Genomic DNA, 26339 nt, shown 5'->3' on the forward strand with positions numbered 1-26339 from the left:
ACTTTGTAGTCCAGGCTGGTCTCGAACTTGCAATGATCCTCCTGCCTCAGCCTCTGAGTGCTGGGATTACAGGCGTGTGCAGGAAATGCAAATTTTGAGGTCCTATCTTAGACCTAAGGATTCAGATCTCTAGGAATGGGGCCCATTGAGCTGTGATTTCACAAACCCTTCATGTGAAAGTTTGAGAATCTCCAGTGTAAATTATATCTAAAAGGCACCTGAAGAGTCTTATATGGCCACACAGCTCTGTTCTGTGTTGTGATGGTCAACTGCACAAGGATGGGGACAGAGAATGGGGGGGGGGGTTACTGCTTCCCATTCAGTTATCAAAAGGACCTCTCAATAGATTAAAATGTAGACTAGAAACCCGGACTAGGGTGATACAAAGTATGATCTCAGTCCTACTTCCTGCCTACACAGAGGAAAGAAGACCTTGCATGATTTCTCCTTGAGGTTTGGTTCAAGAGAAGAATCCCAGTGTCAATACTTTCGAACCTACCCATTTCAGTGCTGATGACATGCTAATTCTCTTCGGTCTTTCAAACAACCACCGGAAGTGTGAATTATTGTGCTCATTCTGAAGGAGGGAGAATAAGCCTATCATTTTTTTTAAAAAGCTGGGATTTAGAGGACGGAGCTAATAGTTTATGCCGTATATTTGCTACCCCTTAGTAGCAAAGCTTACTAATTCTTGTAGCTTAGTCCTAGTGTAGAGAAGAAGAAATGGAAGCACAAGAAGCTTGCGAACTCACCTGGTTCGTTCACAGCTAGTTAGGAAATGGAGCTTCAAAACCACAGGTTGCTGTTCTCACTCCCGAGCCTGTACAGCTGATGCTTCTCATCTCCTGTCCACTGAGTGATCCTTCTGGTCTTCAGTTTCACACTCAGGACTGATTCTGATTACCTCCCTGGCAGAAGAAAGAAAGTCAAATGATCTATTTAGGTATTAAAGCACCCTATTGTCTAAACCCAGGAAATAAGCCCCCAGGACAGCTCCTTGCCTTGGAAATGAGCTCTATGGTGAAACCCGTTTCTCCCAAGAAGATTCTGAGGGACTACGGTAAGACCAGGGGGCCAAAGACAGTCTTAGGAAACACCACCTTAGGAAATGTGATTGAAACAACACCTAGATCCAGCCTTACTCCAGAAAGAGTGGATGCCATCCAGAAATCAAACAGCAACAAATGCTGGAGAAGCTGTGGGGAAAACAGAACCAATCCACATTGTCAGTGGGAATGTAAACTAGTAGAACCACTGTGGACATAAGTATGGGGATTCCTCAAAAAACTAAAACTAGAAATTTCATTTGACCAACCTGTTCCCCTTTAGATATCTTCCTGAAGGAGTTAAAGACTTCTTATTACGGTGATCCATACAGATCCATGTTTTTAACAGCACAACTCCTAATAGCTAAATCTTGGAAGTGGCCTGTATGTCTACTAAGAGATGAATGGGTTAAAAAATGTAGTATGTATACACAATGGTATACTACTCTGCCATCAAAAAGGATAAATTTGATTCATTGGTAGGAAGTGGATGCACCTGGATACCATAATGTTAAGTGGAATAAAGCAGACGCACAGGCTTAAATATAACTTGGTTTCTCTTATCTGAGAAACACAAAGTATAAATAAACTAATGAGTAAAATAAAAGACAGACCATAGGAAATGGGGAGATGGATCCTTTGCCAATGGGGCAAGGACCATGAGATGGAGGGAGGGAGAAGAGGAGTATGTTGAAAGCATGAAGACGTGTTCCGTCCGTATGCCAGCTCCTCACAAGGAATGTAATTATCATGTACTGCAAACACGGAATCATAAAAATAAACTTAAAAAAAAAGCAGTCAAGGGTGGAGCCTCCTTTGTAGGGTAGGGAATAAAAACCAGAGGGAGGCGGTTGGAGGATACTGTAGGAGACAAGGACCAGGGTGGCTGGAGAACCGATTTTTGGGAAAGTTGAAAAGGAGAAGCTGGATTTGGCCGTGGATACTTTTTAAGGAGTAGAGTAAGGCAGAGGGTTTCCGCTGATTTTAATTTAAGACGTTGCCCTCATGGTGTCTGCAGAAGGACAAGTGTGCAAGGGACGGGGCGGGAAGGCACCGGGCACAGGCCACGTTGTGCGTGAGAAGCTGACGCTCTCTCTGTGGAAGGCCGGGCAGTCAGGATGCTAGCCTCACCACCACTGCCCTCTCTGTTGCAACCGCTCACCTCTTCCAGGACAGCACCAAGGCAGCCACAGCAAGGGCAGGCATGGGCGGGTTCCCATATGCTTTACTTACAAAAATAGACAGGAAAATGAAAAAACGAGCAGGTGCCAGGCTGCAGGGTGCAGACCCCTGATCTCTTGAGGGTTGTTCTCAGAAGTCCCAGGAATCCTGTGAGCACAACACTCAACCTACAGACCATGCGTGCAAGAAATGAATGCCTCTTTCATACAATGAGGTGGAATTCAATCTCAAGCTCTGGTGGAAACTGTAAGATTCTTGCCCTCACCCCCGCCAAACCTTTTCTAGGGTTTTGCTTAAGTACCAGGCTTTAGGCAGTGTGGCAGAGGGGCTGGGCAGTGGGATGGGTTCCGTTCTCAGGGCTGTTGGCACAGTCCAACAGCCGAGAGGTGCTGTTCTACCTGGAGTCCACTCACCAGCTGGAAAGGTCTCTGAGATGCCATCCTGAGGTCCCAAACTCACTCCTTCATGTCTGGCCCAGTCCGTCTACTTCCATTCAAGGGCTGGGATCCTGACGAAGTTCCACTGTTGTGCTGGAATTGTGGAGAACTCTGCAGCCACCTCACCGACTCTATGCCATGCAGTGCAGGGCCTCTCTGGCTCAACCCAGGGAAGGGCACAAGAATTCTTCAGCTAGGACTGCAGTTGACACTGAGTTCCTGCTGTTTCCTAATCCACCCCTAGTATTCAGTCAGGATAGGCGTATGAAAAGGACAGAGTTCAGGGCCTTCATACGTCCTAACACATTTTAGCTCTAGTGTCTTTCTCTTTGACTATATGCCACCTGCCCAGATGGGGAAAGTTTATTGAGTGGTTTGGAATGCGAAGCTTAGGTTTTGGTGACTAAAAACCCAACAGAGTCCTTTGTGGTCTTACGTGTTCTCTAGAGAAGAGAAATGAAAGCTGTCTTAGCTTAGTGAACAGGGCATGGAGAAGGGTTTGCAAGCAAAACCAGAGAAGGAGCACAGATTGGGGTAGAGTTCACGTGAAAGAACCGGGGCTTTGTGGCAGGCAGCTAAGCCAACTTGGCTGTGAGCGCTCTCCAGATGAAAGTGAACTTCACTCCATGGCTGTGAGTGCTCTCGGATGAAAGTGAACTTCACTCCATAACTTTCCACCCAACAGAGTGTGGGCTTTGGAGTCTGATCAGCATGCACGCATCTAGGCTTTGCAAACGAAGCAAGTTACTTAATATATCAGTGAGCATTTGGTGGAATAAGACTGAAGCCCACATTTACAGCTGAAAGGAATTCATGCAGGAGAAGCTGGAAAGGTCAGAAGCAGGTCCATGCTGAGCATTTTAGGAGGGCCAGACTGTAACCATGAAGACGGTGGGGCCTTAGGAAGCCACTATAATGACTGTTGGTCAGAGGAATGCACCTTCTTGGCTGCCACCCCTGGATCAGGGTGCTGCTTTTGTTGCAATTCCTAACTCCAGAGCTATGTATGTCTGCTGAATCTGCAGCTACATATAAACCATGAGCACCCTGCACCCTGGAAACCAAGATGCTACATGGCTAAATTCTGTGATCCTGCTGGCCAGTAGAAACAACTGCAGCAAAAGCAGTGCAGTGATAGCTTCACTTCTGCCTGGCAATGTCTTACAGAGGCGTCTGTGTGGGAGCGCTTATATCATATCCACCATGATAGCTGCAAGGGAGTCTGAGAAAGCTTGTGCTCAACTTTCCCACCTCTGCAGTACAGACTCATATGAGACTCTGGAAGGAGGCTGCAGAGGATATCAAGTTAGCCAACTCTGAGTCCCTGCAATATTTACTTTCTGTGGGCCTCGAATCTGCAAAATGGGAGATATTAGCTATTTCAAAGGGTCTTTGTGGGAATTAAATTACAGTCTTATATGTAAAGTTCTTGGCAGCTTTCTTGTGTTAGGGTTTCACATGACAAACATTTGAAACTTAGAATGAAGCAGGAAAAAAAAGAGATTAATAAATAAAAAAATTTAAAAAAAAGTTTAGGTCATAAATTAGATCACAAAACAAAGATCATAAGTTTCCTGATTTCATTGACTTCTATGTCTAGCTGCATTAGAAATATTTTAATTTGTCTGAATGCTTTATTTGTCATAGACATTTATGGCATCAGTGAGAGAAAATGCAGTTTTCAATATTATAATAGTAATTGCAAAATGCAAGCATAGCATCAGGGGACAATGACAGCCATTTTCTTAGTCCTAGATTAAATCAAGCACGTTCTTTTCTTCTCTGTTATCAGTGCAGTTTATGGAAATGTGCTCATGTCTGAATGAATTTTGACTCAAACCTCAAACCTTAGCCAGCAAAACCTATCAGCATCTGACTGGAGATTTCCAATGGCCACATTTCTGTAATAGGTCAGTGTCTGTCATATCTGTCTCAATGCCAGAAGTCTGCGCATATCAGAGAGCGGGTGATAGAAGTTTTAAAAGGCGCTGTATGAGTGAATGACTGACCTGACTGTCCTTCTAAATATATTTGTATAGGAGGTCATGAACCAGTGTTAGACTTAGCCCTGAAGTTTTGGAGAAACTTCCAAAATAATTACAGCTATTCTGATATGGGATAGATACCGACTATCAGGTGGATCCTTTGTTTATGGACATTTGTGAGGAACCCTGAGCCTCATATGAACTTTTTGACATGCAATTTGAGATAGAGTGAGGTGTGATTTAAGAAATATTAATATCAACGCTAATGAACTCTACCGGTGAAAATTGTCTTAGAGTAGGATGCAGGAGTATTGAGAAATCACAGGAAGAGAAGGATGCTGAACAGGCAGGCAGCTTGGACTCCACTCACAGTGCTTCTGTCCCAGGTTGGCCTGGGCTAAGTAACGTCTCTGGGTTTCAGAGTGCTTCTATGTAATATGAAGATAATAAGAAGGACGACGAGGAGGAGAAGGTGAGAGGATAATGGTTATAATGCTGCTGCTACTGCAGATGATAGATAGATAACATACAGCAGGTGATCATTACCATATGGACAGGCACCGTGCTGGGGCCTTTTGTGTGCTGATTTAATCTTATAACAATCCTTTAGGTAGTTTACAGACTGTCCTGAGGATTAAACAAAGTAATAGGTCAAAGCAGTTAATGGAGACTTGCCAATGGAAAGCCTCCATACGCATCTGCTGTTCCTACGGTTATCACTGTTTTTTTTTGTGATGAAAACCCAAGACACTGCTTTCAAAGCATCTAGCTGTGTACCTTGACACCCATACACTCCAGAGGAATTAACTGGCTGGGCATGGTGGTGCATGCCTGTAAACCCAGCACTTGGGAGGCTGAGGCAGGAGGATTGCTGTGAGTTCAAGGTCAGCCTGGGCTACATAGTGAGTTCAAGCCCAGGCTGAACTACATAGTGAGACCCCTGACACAAAATACAAAACAAAACAAAAGCATGGGGTGTTATTATTTTGTTGATGAATTCTTATTTCATCATTGTTATTTGTCTGTTCATCCAGTCTCCTTGATTTGGGTCATACACTGTCTTCAAAATGCTCTCTATTAATTAATCGACTCAATTCTTTGTCTATTGAGTGTCAAGTGCCAAGTTATTAGCCAGCCACTGTTCTAAGCACAGGACATGCTGCAGTGGGAAAGGCAGACCAAAGTCCTGTCCTCATCATGGCCATTTTACAGCATTGCAAGGAAACGTCCTGGTATATATGAAAGAGTCACAAATACACAGCAAGACAAATATGAAGAGATGGTTAGGCTGCTGTTCAGAGGGGAAGGCTTTAAGCTGAGAGGAGTAAACCAGTTCTTGGGCTCAGGCAGCTGCAGTCAGCCAGCAGGCGCCTCCAGTGGGTGGGATTCACTTCCTGGGATCCACAGCACCCAGGGGAGATGCTGGGGCTCAGGCTCCAGTTCTCAGGGGATGGTCTCTTTGTGGGTCAAAGTGGCTCTCAGAAACGTGCAAAGCGGGGCTCCAGCAGAGGGTAACCTGGGTCTCAGCTGCTCAGCAGGCAACCAGGAGGGGAAGGTGCCAGGGGACTTCTGCTTTATCCTCCCTTTGACTACTTTGCCGCTTAATCAACATTTGGTCAAAGCAGTGAGAACACAGGATCCCAAAGCCGAATGGTAAGAAGGGACTGTCAGTGAACGGAGGGCTCTGTCCCCGTATGCATGCAGCTCCTACACAATCTCTGGAGTCCGGAAGAGCTTCTTGCAGTCTCCAGTGTTCTGCTGAGCACCTCTTTTCCAGGCAACCTCATTTGGCTGAGTTATTCTTGCTAATGGTGTTGATGCGCCAGTGGCCAGTGTGGGTCTAACCCCCAGAGAGATGGCTGGGAGGCCCCGCCGTCCACAACACTCACTGGGGGGCCCCAGTGCAGGCGGGCTGAGAGAGGCTTCCATTTGGGGAAAGCTGGTGAGAAGCTTGGTCCAGGTCGTCTCAGAACAGTCTTTTCCAGTCTACCTTAGAGGCAGTGTTTATAATAGAATCAAAACACCACATCAGACAAAAGTAAAAATAAACAAAATCAAATGCTAACAAACTCAGTTCAAGTGCGGGAATGAGAGAAAGAGTTACTGACCCGTAGACTTCTTTTCTTGTAATGTCTTTGTAAGGTTTTGGCATGAAGGTAATGCTGGTCTGATACAATAAATTGAAAGAGTTTCCTCTGCTTCTATTTTCTGAAAGAGAGGGTAGAGTATTGGTACTTTTTTTTTTTTTTGATGGTTGACAAAGTTAACCACTGAAGTCATCTGGGCCAGGTACCTTCTGTTTTGGAAGACAATTAATTATTGATTTAATATCTTTAATAGTATAGCTGTATTTTGATGATCAATTTCTCCTTGCGTGAGTTTTGATAGATTTATCTTAAAAGAGTTTGTTAAGTTACCAAATTTCTGAGCTTTAGAGTTGTTTATAATATTCCGGTATTTTCTTTTTGTATTCCTAGGATTACTGGTGATGGGACCCTTTGTTATTGTGATGTTAATAACTTGTATCTTTTCTCTTTTTTTCTTGGTTAGTCTTGCTAGAGATTTAATAATTTTACTGCTCTCTTTAAAGAACCAGCTTTTGGTGTCATCAATCTTTTTTCTATTGTTTTTCCTATTTTCAATTGCATTGATTTCCCCTGTAATTTTTATACTTCTTTCTCTTGCTCCTTTTGGATTTAACTTTCTCTTTTTCTAGTTTCCTAAGGCTAAAGCTTAGATTGTGGATTTTTAGATCTTAATATGGAATATGTACCTTACTGCTGTGAATTTCTCTGCTTGTGCTAGATCACACCAATTTGGGTAAGTTCTATTTTCTTTTCACTTAATTTTCTTTCGTTTTTTGTACTGGGAATCAAACTCAGAACCTTGCACTTGCGAGGCAGGCAGTGTGCCACTAAGCCATATCCTCATCCCAAATCAGTTTATTTTCAATTGACTCTTTAGGTGGTGTCTTCTATATTTTAGACTTAATTTGTGTGTGACTTTTCAGAGACTCTTTGTTACTGGACTAAGTGTGAGACGTCACATTCCTGTATTTCTCTAAATTAAATCTAATAGCTTCCAAACTCACAACCATCCTTGCAGATGAGAAACCCCATTTGGGCTGTGTTTGGGGACGCTCTTTTGGATCATGCTCAGAACTCAGGGGTCTTACACAGGGATATTTTGTTTTCTGTGGTCTGCTCCTTGTCCCACTTTGAATTGGTCCCTTGAAAGGGAACAGCTTAGACACACTTTAACCCAGGTTTCCAAGGCCATGGTTCTTAGTATCTTTATGTCCTCATATTAGAGCCACCCCAATATAGATGTGTCCCCTCTGGAAGCTCTTTATGAGAGCTGGTCCAGTGTTCACAGGACCTGTGAGACTCATCCCGTCCTCTGGATCCCTAAACCTATTTCCCAATGAACTGCCTCCGCTTCCCCCAACTCTAAAGTACTGACCTCAAGTCCAACATTTTTGAGATCACCCCACATAACCTGTCAATGCAGGTGTGAAAACTAGAGCCCTGCGGAAGAATTGTCTTCATTCAGAGATAGACAGCCTCAGCTTTCCCCTCTGCAAGTGAGCATAGCCAGGCAGTTCATTAGCCTCTTGGGATGGAGAGAAAACGAAAAAACAGTAGAAGCAGAAACAAAGGACACATGAGCAATCAGTAGTGTATCAGCTTCCCTTCCTAGGGTTATTGCAAAATGCTCACTATGGAATCGGGGAAGGTGTCAGGTCTCTGTTATGGGCCGGGCACTTACGACGCTGCGTGAGGTTTGGGGATATTAATATATCAAGACAGTTTTGGGGAATATAAACCCCTTACTGAAAGGACAGCATATTATGCAGTGGTTACAAGTCCAGAGGATGAATGGAGCCTGTCAAGGCTCAAATCCAAGCTCTACCATTTACTATCTGTAGAATCTTAAGCAAATTAACCTCTGTGTTACTCAGTCTCTTCTTCCAAGAGTGAGCTAATACTCGGCTCTATCTTGCTGGATTGTTAAGAATGAGTTGCCATATACAGAGTGTTTAAAACAGTACCCGGCATAATGAGTTGCCATATACAGAGTGTTTAAAACAGTACCCGGCATAAAAGTTCTGTAAAAGACGAGCCAGACCCAAAGCCATCTCCACTGAGGTCGTATTAGATGTAAAGATCTCTGATTACTCTGCTCCGTGTTTGTTGCTGTTTAAAAAGCTTACAGACCCTTCAAGTTTTATAACCCCAATCAGTATTTTATTGAGTTCAAAGTAATGGGCAGCCTCCTACCAGTGGTCACAGTGTCAAATCCCGGTGGCTGGCGTGGGCGTGCCTTTGCACACATGCGCACGTGTGACTTGGGAGCAGGGCGCGTGGTATGCTGGTTCCGTCAGTAGAAAGAAGCAGGAAGGCAGGATATGCAATACTCTGCAGAGTTAAGGGATCCCAGTACAAGTACCATCCCATAGCTATTCTGCCCCTCCAGGAATCCCTGACTGCCACCATCCCCCAGAGGATAAAGCACCCTGTGTCTGCTCATCTTTTATTACCAGGAAGCCTCTGTTCCTCAGTGAATTTCCTTTCCATTCATTTTCAAATGACTTTTCTGATATGAGCATTGTTGAATATGCACAAGAAAGAGAAGTTGGAGGCAGAGGGTATGTGGGGATAGATTTGCATAAGTACAAATGCAGTATATGTACCCATATTTAAATGATATACTGATAATATTGTGTTGCCATCTCACGGTGAAAGCTAATTAATTCAGCTATTGAGATGATAATGGTTTCTTTCTCAGTTAATACCAAAGTTAAAAAAAAATCCTGCAGAGTTGTTCTAGCATCCTTTCTTTGACTCATCTTGGAATGAGGAGTTTTATTCTGTTAACTATTAAGCTGTCTATCAGTATCTATGACAGTTTTTAAAGGGCTCATTCTCGGGAGGGGCTGGAGATTATTAGTAGAAAGACTGACTCATGTAGGGTAAAGTGTTCATTGAGCTCCTGCTTTGGTACTAGGAAGGAAAAATTCTCTTTTTTCTTTTTAGCTGGTTTTAAAATGCATGCTTTGCGGTTTGCACTGTCAGTATCAACACCGACAGAAACAGTCTCTTTTTCAACTTTATTTCCTTGGATATGACATTTAAGAAAATGCTAAGATCTTTCCTGCTGAAATCTATGCCTGCTGGCAAATTCACAAGCATGTCTGTGACATTAACCTTTCCATGCCTAGATTTTCCTTCAGCTCCGGTTCCGCATTTAGTTACCAGAGACTGGTTCTCCCGTCTCCTCCCCTCTATTCTGTCCTTGTGTGGTTCAGGCATTGACGACCGCTCAGCCGTGTTATGCAAAATGTGTCTCCACTCTCATTTTACTTGCTGCCAGGACCCTCCCTCTACGAAGAGTAGGTCATTGCTCCCGTGTCAGACACTTTCATGGCTTCTCTCTTGCTTTCTGCTCCCACTGTATCCCTTCACCCATCTCCTACTAATTCTCCTGTACTCTACCCTGCCACTCTTTTGGATTAAAAACCCTTCCTTGGAATCTCTGTAACACCCAACCTTTACTCGTTTCCCAGAATAACTTTCCTCCCTCATGGTCCATGCCTCAAAATCCTACTTATTTTGCAAGGCCTCTCCCATAAACTCTTCCTCATGAAGGCTTTTATGATCCTCCTTACTTAGAATTAATTAGTCACTCCCAGCCCATATAATGCCTTTCCCTAGAGACATTTGACTTTTAGGTCTTGGGAAATCATCATATTAAAAAAAAATGTTTTGTCTGCTAATAGCAAAATGTCAAAATAAATACGTAAACTTCCATGCCCGCAGTGAAATTGCTGCCCCTGCTTCTTAGATGTGGTTCCATCTATACAAACATATGGTGAAGCTCTGAAATAATCACCAGTGCTCCTACATTCCAATACCTAGCTATGCCATAATTACTTAATTAGCACTCTACCTTGTATTACGCCATGGGTATAGTTCATGCAGTAGATATACTTCCCACTAAGCCAGGAGCTCTGAAGACAGGAATATCTTATTTATTTTGGTATCTCCCAGGTCAGAGGATGCAGCTTTTAGACAGGAGGTGTTTAATATAAAGTTACTCAACTCTCTTGGTACCCAAGGGAGGCGACTGTGGTAGAAAGATTCAGAGTATTACCTTTAGAACATGATTTTCTGGTTTTGAATCCTCTTGATTCACTTGTTAACCATGTGATCATGGCCATTAACCTTCTCTTTACCTTTTCTTTTCATTTATAATATGGAGAGATATAAAATAATCTTCATCATAAAATTGGTGTGAGGCCTGAATAACTAACACGAGGTAAGGTGGTTAGAATGACAACCAGTGAATGCTTAAGACGTTAGCTATCATCCCAGCAATCTGCTGAAACAGGAAGGACTCTAAGTCTCAAGTCTCGCCTGAAGATACTGGGTACTAAATTCCATGGTGAGACAGTTTTGCAGGAATTTCACAGTGGGTCTCTCAGAATTAGTTAAATACCCCCACCCCATGTTGAGGGTATGAAGAGAGCAGCGGGGGGAAGTTAGGGAAGGGTCTTGCAGAGATTTGGGGCCCCGTGATTAGTGTGCTGTGTATCCTCCACCCCACTGCAAAGGTGCCCTCACCGTAATGTAGAGAACTTTTGTGAGGATTAGAGAAGGGTGTCCCTTCCTCAGTAAAATCTGTTGTGGTGGGTTGGCAACTGGTGGTCCATGTGTAACACCCAGCTGAACTGAGTCATGCGGTGCTGGGTGTGGAGGGCCGGCCTGAGGGTTATAGCCAACAACATAAAAAGGAGAACTGGAGGGGAAGAGGTGGCGCTCTTGGTTTTCCTGGAGAAGTTTGTTGAGCTGGCTTTCCTGATACAAACTCAGCTGTTCTCATCACTGGAGGAGCTCGGGACCTCACTGTCACTGATGATGGCTGTGGTACTTTTCAGGGGAGCTCTGGTCCTTACTTTGAGCGTTGCTTCCTGGCTCTGATGCAGATCCCTCAGCCTGCTGGCACAGATCCTTCACCCTGCTGGTGCAGACTTTTTAGCTTCCACCACTGACCTTTGGGCCTTCCCTGTACAGATCCTTGCATGAGACAATTGTTGTGGGCTCTAGACTTCCAACTGGACTCGTGGAAGACATTGCCACAGACTCTAGGTCTTCAGCTGGACTCATGCAGGGTATTGCCATGGGATCCAGGCCCTCAGCTGGATTCTTTGGGCCTCTAGTGTGTGGACAAATTTCCTGTACTCTTCTTGCATTTGACTTTTTTGAGTGAATATTATAAAATAACCCTATAAATTATGTGTCCTGTATTAATTCCTTTGCCTTGCAAACCCTGGCTGCAGCGTCTGTACTCTGAGGAATCCTGTTGCCCCAGGTCCAGTGCCAGGATCTTCAGTGGGATGACTTGAAAAGCTCAATATGTCTCTCCCTCTCTGGAAGTAGACACCAGGATTGATACACCAGGATTGATACTGACTTCCACCTGTGAAGTCAAAAGGCATGAGGAAGGATGGCTGGCTGCTTATGAGTGGGGGGGAGGGATACATCTGCCCCACAGAGTTTGCTGGACTAGAGAAACCACCACGGAGTTCTCAAGTCCATCCCAGGTGAATCACATAGAGAAACCTCAGGGTACAGAGTCTGAACCAAACTGCCCGCTTCCAAGATGGTGAAGAAGGCGATAGCAGCTATGATGGATGCATTAGTCGCTCTCCTGTCTCAGGAATAAAATATCCAACAGGCACAACCTAAAGGAGGGGAGGTTTACACTGGCTCAGCTTCAGGCCACACTCGTCTGGCTCCCAGGCAGAAATGCCTGGAGGAAGGACCTGCGGAGGAAGCTGCTCACCCCACGGCAGCCAGGAAGCTGAGCAAGGAGGAAGTGGGGATAAGAACGCATCCCTCTAGTCACACCCCCAGTGCTACCTTCAGTAGATTCCCCTTGCCCCAAATCCCCGATGAGGGTAGTGCCTCCATGACCTGATCACCTTCCCAAAATGAGGGACATTTTGATTCCAAACTGCAGTAGTGGGCTAGAATGAAAATACATTTGCTCTCATCAAGGAAGTGCAGCTGAAAGTATCTCAATGATGGGAGGAGTTCGCCAAGAACCCAACCCAAGGCAGAAAGAATCGACTTTGAGGGCTTGCTAAGGACGACCAGCTTATAACAACATACTGATTCCTCTTACCCACAGAGGACATGTTTCAAGACCCCCTGTGATGCCTGAAATATGGATAACACCAAACTTTATATATACTATATGTACACTCCTATGATACAGTTTAATTTATATTAAGTATGATAAGAGATTATCAACATGACAAATGATAAAGGAGGCCAATTTTGACAACATACGGTGATGAGTCATGTAGATATAGGTGGTAACATATACGGCGAGGGTGTGCTGGAGGAAGGGATGCTTCCCATCAAGGGCAGGATACAGCAGAACGGTGCCAGATTTCACCGCACTGCTCAGAACAGCGTGCAGCCTGACACAGATGAATTGTTTAGTTCTGGAATTTTCCATTAGTATTTTTGGACTGTGGTTAACCACAGGTAACTGAAGCCTCAGAGCAGTTAACTGTGGAGAAGGGCACAGGACTCTGTTCCAGGCGAACAAGCACGTTCCTGGCACTTCTCCCGTGTGTCCCACAATATTTTCCCAGCGCCCAGCTTTGATTCTGAAAGCGTCCATCCAGAACTTGGTTAACTAGATGGAAGAAAATGTGTAGAAGCAGGACATGGGGAAAAGGAGAGGCGGTGAGGAAGCCAGTGCCTCCTGTCCCTGAGTCTGGGCATTTTACCTATCGCAGACTGCAGCTGGGTTGCAGCTTCTCGAGGGAGCTCTTTGCTTTGAAATCAAGGTTGGCATTTTTATTATTATGCGAGGCTGGCATATTAAGCACTGAATTGAAACCCTGAATGCAATTTTCGCCCTGAATTTCATGTGAACAGCAACATGGTTTTTGAGACCCAGTTCATTGCTAATTTCCTGTGCTGACTCCATCCCAAACTGATGGTTCACCGGGCCTGCTCAGGCCAGCTCAGCCTCCCACCACAGCCCCTACGATGCCGACTTCACTTTTTTAGCTATTTGCATGACTTTTCCTTCTGCCAACTTTCAAATGCTAGCATGGCAGGGGTAAATTATTGGCCTTTACAGCTCCAACACCTCAAGCGCATGGCACATAATTGTCCCCCAGTAAGGACTGTATGAAAGTAATTTGTCTTTAAAACAAACTAATATGATTTCATAAGAAAGGCTATAATTCAAACCTGTCTATATTTGGAGAGATAAATTTAAAAAGCAGCAGCCTTCTCAACAGTACAGTGTCATTGGAAGTATCCTTTGTTCCCAGTATGTGTAAGGGTTTCCTGGGTGCCCAGAACTTCGTGAAAAAAGGTCTAGCAACTCTGAAGCCAGTATGTTATTCTGAGACATTCTGGGGACCTTTTTTTGGTTTGTTTTTATGCTTTTCAGTGTTTCTCCCACAGGTTTCTTCAGGAGAAGCATTACCAAAAACGCCATGTACAAGTGTAAAAATGGCGGCAACTGCGTGATGGACATGTACATGCGAAGGAAGTGCCAGGAGTGTCGACTAAGGAAGTGCAAAGAGATGGGGATGTTGGCTGAATGTATGTATACAGGTATTCACTTCAAGCCGTTAAATTCCACCAAAAATCTCTTAAGGAGGCGGTTGCCAGGTAATCCATATCACCAAGCTGATACATCTCATGCTACCAAAGGAACCTACCAACCTATCTAGGTTCTTGAAAAGAACACCAAAGTTGTCCAAGCTGGCAACTAAAGAGAATCTTATTCACCTGAAAGAAATGGCTGTTGTTTATTTGTTTTGTTGCAGGAATTATACATGGAGTGAAAAGACATTCAACCAGTGAAAATAATGTGCTGTAATGAGCTAAGAAGAATGGCATTCTAAGTTTCCCTAAAATTTGGTTTTAATATAATTCTTATTTATTGCTTAATTAGCATAAAAACTCACAGTTGTGGAAGAAAATAGGAATGCTGCATAATGTATAATTGCCTCTGAATTGTCTAAATAGAGTTTTAAACCAAGTCCCTTTTTAAAGAATCCGTCTTCCCTTTGTGCAGCTCTGAACCAATTTGTATAGGCTTACACAGGAAATTAACTACTCCGAGTTTTAATATAATTTCATCCTTCAATCTGATAAAGAAACACTATTAACTGCTAGCTTTGTGAGGAACCACAATCTTCATCAAAAATTGGAATGCATGTTAGTATATAACACAATTAATTTTTCATCCTGCAAATTCTACAGACAACTCAGATTCTGAGATACATCTCATTCCTCCTCAAAACACAAATAGACAAACAAATGTCACCAAGGGGACGGTAACATTCAGGGAGGGAATGCCACATGGAATAAAAGCGTGCAGAAAGTGACTCCAGTTCTATTGTTTCCAAACTATGGAGGCTCCTGGGATGGACCCAGAGAAATAATGTGTGCAGGAGAAGGAAAATAGGTCTGTGTAAATAATCCAGCTCTGAGGGGATGAAAGTTTTATGGTGGCTGATCACAATCTCATTTTAGCATACATGAAACAAGAGCCTAAATAGAGGCTGCTGGTGGAATCCAATCTTGCAATGGAAACTCCTACTTTGATACTGGGTGGTTTATGTTGCTCATCATTTAAATATGAAGTTGTTCCAGTTGAAGCTCTGAGGACAATTTAGATAGCTGAGTCCCCCTATATAAGTCTATAATGTTATTCATGAGTACAAACATTTCCAATAACAGATGTAAATCTTTCACGAATCTATAAAGTAAGTTCCCTACACAAAGAATTTCCTGGAACTTTGCTTCATTAACACTGAGGGCAAAATAAAGAAGTTAAGTGAGAGTATGAAATGTTGTGCTACATGATTTTTAAACTTCTGTTTAAGTATCAATCAAGAATGATATTATATGATCATTCAAAGATGTCCAATCACCTTGTGTTAGATTTCTATCACTTAAAAAAAAAAACCTAAGATAACTTAAGAGAAAAGGTTGATATTGGCTCACAGTTCTAGAGGGCTTAGTCCATGAGAAGTTGGACCCATTTCATTCCTTTTAGACTACTGGTAGGGATGCAGAATGTAAATAGTGGGGAATGCAACACAGAGGAAACTGCTCGGTTCATGAACAGGAAGCAAGAGAGCAAGAAGAGTTTGGGGTCTCACAGTCCCCGCTGAGGCCACACCTCCACTGACCAAGGGACCTCCCACTAGGCTCTACCTCCGGCTCCACCACCACCACCACCACCTAATAGCCAAACCCTGGAAACCAAGCCTTTAACACATTGGCTTTTGGGGGACATTCAATGTCCAAACTATAGTACTCCTTGGTTGTCTTAATCTTTGACTATATTTTCAATACTGTGTATAGTTGTAAAAATCAGCAGGATTTAAAAATTTTCCCTAAAGAATGTTAAGATTTGTTTTACTTCATAAATTTAATTTTATGTGTTTAATGTGAAGCTGAATATGCTTCTTATGGTATAGAAGAGGTGAAAGTAATATTAATGTCATGGTGGGAACACCAGGCCTCTGGGTCTCCCAGGCCATAGGAAGAGCATTCACCTTTTTATTGACTGAGCACATTGCACTTTGTATAAGGCTTTAGTAGCACGAATTCTTTATAGAAAGCCTCTTTAAAAAAAGACTTAATTACATCTCATTCATATAAAGCTCTACGAGGAAAATGTTACTTGTATTTTACAAATGAAGAAACTGGGACTCACAGAGGTTAAGCTCCATGTGCAAGGTCAAGTCTTAACCCTTGACCTTCTCTTAAACGTCTGGAGGGAGAGAATTAGTTCTGCACTGAACTGCGAAGCTTTTTGAGCCAACCATGCAGCAGCTGCTGCGGGACCACACACCCGACAGAAACTTCTGCGACTGGTGAAGGATCTATGTTTATTTTTTCAGGCTTGTTAACGGAAATTCAATGTAAATCTAAACGGCTGAGGAAAAACGTGCGGCAGCATGCGGATCAGACCATGAATGAGGACAGCGAAGGACGTGATTTGCGACAAGTGACCTCCACCACTAAGCCATGCAGGGTAATAACACGCAGTGGTGTCTGCCAAAGCCAGCAGGAGCGAGCTTCTCAGGGCCTGGTGATATGGCTGGGAGAATTCCCATTTAGGTTCTGAATTAAAATGGATTTCTTCTTTTAAAATGGTTAAATTTCTATTAGTACATGTTTGCAGTACATAATGACACCCATGGTGGGGACTAGTACCCTACATAACACATTTTCATTCTTTTTTATCCATCCCCTTCCCTCTCCCCTTCCCTTCTCCCTCCATCTCTTGCTCCTCTCCTCTGTTAAGAAAGACCTCCCTCCCTGCTTCCTATTCTGTCTTTTATTTTGTTCTTTAACTTATTCATACTATGGGTTTCTCATAGCTTAAATATAGCTTGTGCGTCTGAATCATTTCACTTAACATTATAGAGTCTTAAGGTACATCCATTTTCCTACAAATGACTCAGATTTATACTTCTGTATGGCCAAGTGGTACTCCACTGTGTTTATTATTATTACTATTATTTTTTGTCTTTTTGAGACAGGATCTTGCTATGCAGTTCAGGCTGGCCTTGAGCTCACTTTGTAGCTGAGGCTGGTCTCAAAGTCACGATCCTCCTGCCTCAGCCTCCCAAGTGCTGGGATTACAGGCATGTGCCACCATGCCCAGCTCCGCTGTGTTTAAATACCACATTTTCTTCTACTCAGGACAGAAATTCATGCTTTGATATAAACCTTCAAATTATAGGCAAAAACAAAAGTTCTTCTTCTCCTGGTTCCATTTAACTCCTACTACAAAGAGACTGCCAGTGGGAATGATTCTGTGACAGCATATGGTGGAGTTTTGCAACAGAGTTGAGTGACCATTGTTTCCCTGAGAAGGGAGGTTCAAACTTGACAGGTGTGGCTTCAGCAGAGCTGTGGATTAGGTCTTACCTATGGGTAAAACAGGGCAAGTACACATCTGTGGCCAATAGAGAAAAGCCCTTCCCTGTGAGCCACAATTTCTAAAGAAATTCTTGGAGCAACTTAGGGCAAAATAGGGACACAGCAATCGAGATGATTGGGCAAACATGCTGTGTGATAATGCACAGGGCATTTGGAAGAGTTCTAATTTGCCATTAGCCAAAATACCAACAAGCCACAATTGTCTGAGCTACACCCTTCTCAGTGTCATTACACTTTTGTCAAAGAGAACTTCATCCATTTTTAGTTTCTTAGAAAAAATAATACTGCAGAAAAGTATTTGCTATAGTGCTGCCTCAGGAACCGTTTGGTAGAAGAAAAGAGCTGACCGAGTTATTCACACGCCTCAAAACAATGCTGCCAAGAGGGAAAGAGATATTTGGGGTGTGGACTGGGCAGATTGAGCACTCTATATTTTGGGAGACAGGAAACAATTCTTCTGTGAAGTTCCAGGTGTTTAGGCTCTGGTCACGTGCCCTCTATCACACCTAGTTAGTTCAGCCACAATGCAAAGATAGACAAAGGAGCACAGCCATGTTCCAGTGGGGTTTTATTTACAATCCCAGGTGGATTTGGTCCATGGACCACAGTTTGTGAATCTCTTCATATAGAACAAATTCCCTTGGGTGGAGCCTCCATTTCACATGTGGAAACCTTTCCTTTGTTGCTGTTAAACCATCAGCTTTCACCAACCCTTGCTATCAAAGGGCTCAGTAAGCTTCACACCCTCGCTATTGCTTGTTCCCAAGAAATACATGAAAGGAGTATTTTGTCATCATAGATAGGGAGATAAGCAGCTTGAAATGAATTTAATAAAATATGGTATTTTTCCCATAACCCTAAGAGAGCGATTATATATACTGTATTAGAGCTCACAGCTCCTGCTTGTGTCCAGGCCTTTTGAAACACAAAGCACTATGCTATTTGCTAGTCCAGAGGAAGTGCTCCTATAACCATCCCCCCTAACACTTTTTATTTTCTTGCCAGTGTAGGAGAAAACTGAACTCACCTCAGATCAACAGAATCTTCTACATTATATTATGGATTCATATAACAAACAGAGGATGCCTCAAGAAATAACAAATAAATTTGTATGTATAACATCTAAAATGCATTTGCTTAAAATTAACATTTTTCTGGAGCTTTTACTATCTTTTTTTAACTTAAGTTATTTTATTTTAAAGATAATAAAAAGATACAGAATTTAAAACCAAGATGATATGAAATTAACAATGGTTATTGTATTGCATATTGTTATTTTCAAAGTAGTTGCTAAGATTACCAGATATAGACATGTAAGACTGATCAAACAGTATGAACACTAACTGTTCCTTTCAATGAACTAATAGAAATTAGTAGTACAATTATCTTAGCTACCATATGTATATATATCATACCTTCCTTCTTTTCTCCTTTCCCCCATCCCAGTTCTTTCCTTTTGAGCAGTTTCTTTACCTTGCATAATATCTATTGTAACTTTTGTATCTTATTTACTCTTTTAGTTTCTTACACTAGGAAGACAATACAATGTTTATACATGCAGGTCTGATTTATTTCACTTATGAGTATGGTCTCTAGTTGCATCCACCTACCTATAAAAGCCTCAAGTTTATCTTTCTTTATAGCTGAGTAATACACCATTGTACAAAAATACCACATGTTTTTTATCCATTCCTCAGTTGATGAACATTTGGGTTGTTTCCAAGATTTAGCTATCAGAAATTGTGCTGCTATAAACATGGGCGCACATATATCACTGTGGTATGATTTTTTAAATTCTTCTGGGAAAATACCCAGAAGGGGAATAGTTGGGTTGAATGGCACCTCTAATCTTAGTTTTTCGAGGAATATTCACACTGATTTCCACAGTGATTGTACCAGTTTACACTCCCACCAACAGTGGAGAAGGGTTCCTTTTCCCCCACAGCCCCAAGAGCATTTGTTATTGGTTGATTTTTTGATGATTCTTTCTGGGGTGAGATAGAATCTCAGTGTTGTTTTAATTTACACTTCTTGGATGACCAATGATGTTGAACATTTTTTCATATATTTATTTGCCATTTGTATTTCTTCATCTGAGTAGTGTGTGTGTATTCATCTCAGATGCCCATTTTTGGACCGGGCCTTTGAATTTGGGGGTCTGATGAAATTTGTATAAAAATATGTCATTTAAAATAGTTAGATCTGGGGCTGGGGATTTAGCTCAGCGGCAAAGTGCCTGCCTGGCAAGCGCAAGGCCATGAGTTCAGTTCCCGGTACTGGAGAAAAACAAAACAAAACAAAACAAAACAAAAATAGTTAGATCTGAAAATTTAAATTATGTGTTTAAACTTTAACAGTGTGAAACTATTAAGGAAGAAGATGTCTCACATCCATCTTGTTAATCATAATTGCTCTCCAAAGATCTGAGAAATGTGAGCTTAGTCTCCATATTTATTATTTCAATCTGGTTTTTCTTTAGTCTAATGATCTTGTATTGATTTATACTTCTCTTATCTACATATTAATCATTTTTTTCTTAAACTTTAGTTAAAAGAAGAATTCAGTGCTGAAGAAAATTTCCTCATTTTAACAGAAATGGCTACCAGTCATGTACAGATTCTTGTAGAATTCACAAAAAAGCTGCCAGGTACTTTTAAATTTAAAAAGTTTATACTTATTGATTGTGTAAATATGTGACACAGATTACATTAACCATTTTATATGTAATGCTTTATTTAATTCCCAAAACATTCCTGTGTGATCAGATCTATTATAACTATTATTATTAATATGTAGATCTTTCTCTGTTACACAGTATAATATTCTTGTGATACTGGGAGAGTCAGGTCTCATTGTAAAATGGAATCATCTCACATCTGATGTAACATGCCTAACTACTATAGACATGAAAAGCTAGAGCCAGAAAGCATATTTAAAATTACTTACAATAATTCTTCCAAATCAATAGATAAAACTTGGAACTTTGTGAGGTTGTTATTCATCTGTTTATTCACTCCATAAGTAGTTGCTGATACGTACTCTAAACTGCAAGCTTAGCTATTACCTTCATTGGGAGTAGTTAAAGCCTATTATATTTGTGATAGACACAGACGCAGAAACTCATTGCTGTTTGAACAGAGAGGAATTAGCTGCTGATTGTTGCTGAGAAATACAGGAAGCCTTCGGAGATGCTTATATTTGAGCGGAGAAGATACAAGAGTTTTCCAATTGGTACAGAGGAGAATGGTATTCCAGTGGAAAGGGCTGCTTGTGGAAAAGTAATGAGGCATGAACAAAAATGGGATTATTAGAAATTCGAGAGGAATTGAGTGTGGCTGTCTGCAATGTCTGGGGTGGGCTCCTTGGTTAGACACTAAAGTTAATTAGGGATAACTAAGGAATTGTTCCTAGGTGATAGAGATTTCAGTGACATTTACTTTTGAGGAGAGGGAAATGATGAAATTTTTGTTACAGAGATATACCTTTACCTTACTGGTATAAGATGGTTGTGAATGGGAGGCAGGATCAGGTAGTATGCTACTGAATAAACCCAGAGAAGAGGGCTTAGAATAAAGCCATAGTAGTGGGAGAGAAAAAGAAATACAATGAAGTTGGAGTAAAAACTTGATGGAACTTTGTAAACAATTGTATGTGTGAGGTAAAGTAAAGAGATTTTTTCAGGGGCTGGGAATTTAGCTCAGCGGCAAAAGCGCCTGCCTGGCATGTGCAAGGTCATGAGTTCGGTTCCCGGTACCGGAGAAAAATAAAAAAAAAGAGATTTTTTCAGTTATTCTGACGGTGCCAGTACAGAAACTGGAAGGCAGGAGTCTTATCCCCAGACTCAGATTCCTTCTGTCGTTATTTGAGCTCATCAGTTTAAATTGTTTCAGTGTTAAAAAAATCATTACATCAGAGTCTCATGGTTTAAAAAATTATAATAGATACTTTGTATGTCCCTGTAACATTGTAATGTTAAATTACAGAAGGTAACTTCTGGTTTTAATTAGACATGTTAATCTTCCTTCTTTTGCCAGCATTATGCTATCATTTTATTAAATGTGTTACAGATAGACACAAACTTATATAAAACTCATACAGTGTGGGGAGAAAGTTCTCGTTATCATGAACATTAATAATTTTTCATTCTTTATTAAAAGTGGAAGAGAAACTTAATTTGTTATATGCTAATTAAGGTGAGGACAATCTTGATTAGAAAGACGGGATTACAGAACAGTCAAAGGAGAAGAACTGAGAAAGTAAAAGTGTGACTTTTTTGTTATTAATGGGGAAAGATTTATTCAGTTCAAATGGTCAGCGGTTATAACCAAGAAATAATTGTAGATGAAAAAAATCTCATTCATGAGAAGGTAGTTCATCTGAAAGCAGGGGCAGCGTCTTTAAATCTCTCCACGCCCAGAGCCTGACCTCCTTTGAGCGAGGGTACAGTTTATGTTCAAGAAAAAAAATTAAAAGAATACAGAAGAAGATAAAAGCAAAAAACCCTCAGAAAAGGAAAAATAACAATAATTATTTAAATTGCATTATTATAAATAGTAATACTAGCTATATACCAACATTGAAAGGGTATTTTGTGAAAATAGTAGACTCCCTCAGGTCAGTTCGTGCGGCAGACCCCATACTAGGCACCAGGCACTGTCCAGGGTGCTGGAGGCCCAGGTGGAGGGAGGCGTGGCTCCGGCTCCGCCATAGCACTTGAGTTCTCCAGGAGAGTGGCTCTTCACCCTCAGCACTGCTCTTGTCTTTAAATTCCCATTGTCGTATAATCCTTTCCTAAGTCATTTAGGCCCTGATGGGATTATTTATACCTATTAATGTGTGGGTGTATGGGTACCAGGATGCATACGTTTGTGTTTTGTTCCCCGTTCATTCACCCATTCACTGAATTATCTAACAAAGAATTCTGGGATGCCTGTCATGTGCCAGTCACGGGTCATACAAAAGTAAATAAAACAAAGTCTCTGCCGCGAGAAGTTTAAACTTCAACAGAGGTGGCAATAAACAAATAAGCAAATACATACGCGTCCCATATTCTGTCAGATAGGGGTAAATTCTATGAACGAGAAGAAAGCAGGTATTAGGGTTGGGAACAAGTGCGTGCCGGGGACACGGCTTTAGGTAGGTGACCCTGGAGCAGGGGTGAGGGGGCTTCAGGGGCGGGGCACGGAGGGATCTGGAAAGAGCACTCCTCCCTGAGTAAACGCCGGCTGCAGGCTCACGGCAGAGCTGGGGCGTCAGTGTGGCTGGGCACGAAGAGTGAGGTGAGGGAGAGGAAGGTCAGATACCGCAAAGGCTGGGCTGAGAACTTTCGTTTTCCAGTGGCGTCCTATTCTTTCAAGCCGGCAATTCTTTCCCATGGTTTTCTGGTTTTGCCCATCTTGGACGGCACTGTTCTGAGCTCAGAGAAGATCTCCCCATCTGGCTCTGATAGATTTTGCAGGGTAGAGTGTGGAGGGTTCCACTCATCCTTCAATTTTGACTGAAGGCTCAGGAGTCAGCCAAATATTCTAGGTGCACATAACGTGTTTTTTCTAGCTGTGGGTAGTTCTGTTCTTCAGAGTTGACCCTGCCCACCGGGTGTGACTAGCGTAATGACCCCAAAAGAATCGGCTTGCCTCCTTTTTTTGGAGGGTTGCTTCATCTGAACCAGTCCATCTCTGCCATAGCATGTGTATTTGGGGTGGTGTTGACATGTGCTTTTGTTTCACCTGTTTAATAAATTCTGCTCAGTGAAGATAAAAGTTAGCTTCTCTTTTGTGGACTGTAACTCTCAGCGACTTCATTTAAATCCCCTACCATAAAACAATTACAAAATCACTTTATAGAAGTGTTTTATCCAGGTGCTGAGGGTGACGACGAAATCTTCTTAGATGTACTTAATGTTATACATAAAAAGTACAAATATTGTCCCCAAACCACTCCTCGATACTGATCCGATTATTGTCTTTACTCAGGATTTCAGACTTTGGACCACGAAGATCAGATTGCTTTGCTGAAAGGATCTGCTGTTGAAGCTATGTTCCTCCGTTCAGCTGAGATTTTCAGTAAGAAACTTCCAGCGGGGCATGTCGACCTACTGGAAGAGAGAATTCGAAAAAGTGGTAAGTGATCTGGCTAATGGCAGAAGAGTTTGTTGCTGTGAGTAAAAATGGGTTCACCCCCAAGGGCAGGCTCTTATTTTTCTTGTGTGACATTACATGCCTGTTGCAGCTGGTAAGGAAGATGATTCTAAAAGATATGTGATGCACGTGGGACTTTTGGAAACTTGAAATAGTGAAATACAAGCATACTTTCTTCACTGCACTAAGATGAAAGGTCAAAGGAAGATTTCTGTAAACACTGATTAGTCTGATTTTTGCACAAAAAACTGGAATCATTTAGTCCAGAAAAAGAGTCACTTATTCAAAATCTTCAGGTATAAAATATTATGTGCCCAGCTGTTGTCCATCTTTATTCAAAATAAAATAAGAATCAATTATAATAACAACATATATTACATATGCACATATATACACACCCAGCTTCTGGTTGCTGTTCTAAATATACTACATATATGGTTTTATCAAATCCCTGTACAAATTGTACTAAATAAGTGCTGCTACTGTTGCATTTTATGGATGAGGAAAGTGAGAGATTAAACAACTTAAGTCAGAGAGGAAGACTGACAGCAAAAGCCAGGTGTAATTTTTCTGGCAGGGGCTGGTGCTGGGAATTGAACCCAGGACCTCTTGCATGCTGGGCAAGTGCTCCACCAATGAACTATATCCTCAGCCAGAAGCTTTGGGTGCTATCTGTGATACTCTATAGTACTGCTCAAGAGATGACATGAGGGCTGGAGATGTAGCTCAGTGGCACAGCACCTGCCTGGCAAGTGCAAGATCCTGAGTTTGATTCCCAGTACAAAAGAAACACCTGTAAGCTCCTAAAGAGATGACATGAAAGGGTAAGTAACTCACTCTAACTTATGGAGTCATGCTTTGACAGAGAGGGGTAAGAGACTTTGAGACTGATTTCTAGGAATCCTGTGCAATTTATCTGAAGAAGATCCTTAACACAAGACCAGTTCTTATTTTTCTGAGAGATTTTGTATGTGGATTGTGGAATGCAAAGGAGTGAGAGGTGAAGACTTCTCAAGAGCTTATCATTCTGCATCAACTGGAACAAGTGTCAAGACCTTTAGGGCCAGGATTTTATAGAGGAGATCCAAAGGAAAGCATTCAGGCAGTGCTGCATTTGGATATGAGGAACATAATTTGAAAATTGAAAATTACTTTTAAACACTGTCTTCCCATGGTAAGCATTTTCTGTTCCTCATTAAAACCTGGAAGTTATTTTTAAGGATCCCTGTTTCATATTTTTAAATAATTCCCAAATCTGGAAGTATAATTAGCATCCCTGGCAGAGTCTAGAGAGGTACTATTCTTAGATCTTCATGGATGTGCTAGTTCTGTGAGTATTTGAGGGCAGGGACTCTGGTGGCAGGGACAAGGAGACTCAAGCATTGTCCCCTATCTGATGCCCACCATCTAGAGGAAAGAGATCTTCTGTACACAGTCAGAATAAAATGTGGAGAAGAGCTGAGAGAGATGACTTCTGGTTGGGAAGCTTTCTAGTCTAGCAGGGTCTTGTCAGTGTTTGAGCTGAGGCTCCCACGAGGTTTGGTTTGGGTATCCGGGGTGAAGTGCAGGAAGGAAGGGCCAAGGGGACCTTGGAGCAGAAGCAAGAAGCACAAGCCATGTGCGGGAAGAACAGAGTGATGGAGTTGAGTTGATAAAAGGTTACGTTAAAAGAAGTCCAAAGGAGGGGACTAAGGATGGGCTGAGCTAAGGATTTTGAATGTTGCAGTAAAGATTTTGTTATTTTCTAAGTAATGTGGAGACCAGATTTTTGAATGTAGGGTGGAAAACCCTAATTCACATGAGTCCTCCTGTAATGCTAGGATGAGCCCGATGGGAGGGCTCTATAAGCAGCCAAGGAGTTTGAAAGACCTTGGATGCTGGGGAAAAGCGGGAGGGAAGAGGAAGGATCTGAGGGGTACATTGCCTCTGTTTTTCATTCTTTGGAAGACATTGTGTTGTTAAGAAATACAGATTCTCTTCCATATTTCTTAGCTATAGATTAAGACCCAGAAAAGGGAAGGAATGCAATCTGCTAGCTTTTATCTGCCAGATAAATGCCAGGTGGTAGATTTTTATCACCTACCTTTTAATCACCTACTTTAAACTCGTGTGTGTGTGTGTGTGTGTGTGTGTGTGTGTGTGTGTGTATGTGTGTGCGCATGCATGTGTGTGGTCAGACTAAGCGAGAAAGACTGAATCCGGTAACCTCTAATGGACCATTTAGTTCTACAAGTCTTACTGCTTTTCTCCTCCTAAGTAATTTGAGTTTTCTGATGGGTTGTTTGGCCAACATGTAAATATTCTGATTTCAAAACTGTAACATCACTACTGACAGTTCAACTTAGGAAAAAGCTAGTGGGTACAAGCTGAATTTTCACAAGTGTGAATTTAACGTTTGAGGCCCTTGACTGTGAGTGGGTGGCTTCTTTCGTATATAACATTTGTGGCCTGAAGCAATGATGGATAAAGCCTCACTTGCTTAATTAACTTAGTCATTTATTTGGTTCTGGCTTCTGTAAACTGTGGCAGCATTCCTAAAAGAAACCCACGA

General features: G+C 42.0%; 1 protein-coding gene across 5 annotated transcripts in view; it reads left to right on the forward strand.

Moving 5' to 3' along the window:
- The window catches only part of Nr1h4 (nuclear receptor subfamily 1, group H, member 4), a 75899-nt gene that overhangs the window by 35938 nt on the left and 13622 nt on the right, over positions 1–26339 (forward strand). For 3 of the 5 annotated variants that reach the window (XM_005374535.2, XM_005374536.2, XM_005374533.2), the window contains 5 exons: positions 14145–14297; positions 16604–16737; positions 18662–18760; positions 20199–20298; positions 23624–23770. In XM_005374535.2, the coding sequence (XP_005374592.1) occupies positions 14145–14297; positions 16604–16737; positions 18662–18760; positions 20199–20298; positions 23624–23770 (633 nt within the window). The remainder of the gene's footprint in view (positions 1–14144; positions 14298–16603; positions 16738–18661; positions 18761–20198; positions 20299–23623; positions 23771–26339) is intronic. The other 2 variants (XM_005374537.2, XM_005374534.2) reach the window with 1 other exon arrangement.

The sequence above is a fragment of the Chinchilla lanigera genome, unplaced genomic scaffold (genome assembly GCF_000276665.1).
Source record: "Chinchilla lanigera isolate Chin_1 unplaced genomic scaffold, ChiLan1.0 scaffold00004, whole genome shotgun sequence".
NCBI lineage: Eukaryota > Metazoa > Chordata > Mammalia > Rodentia > Chinchillidae > Chinchilla > Chinchilla lanigera.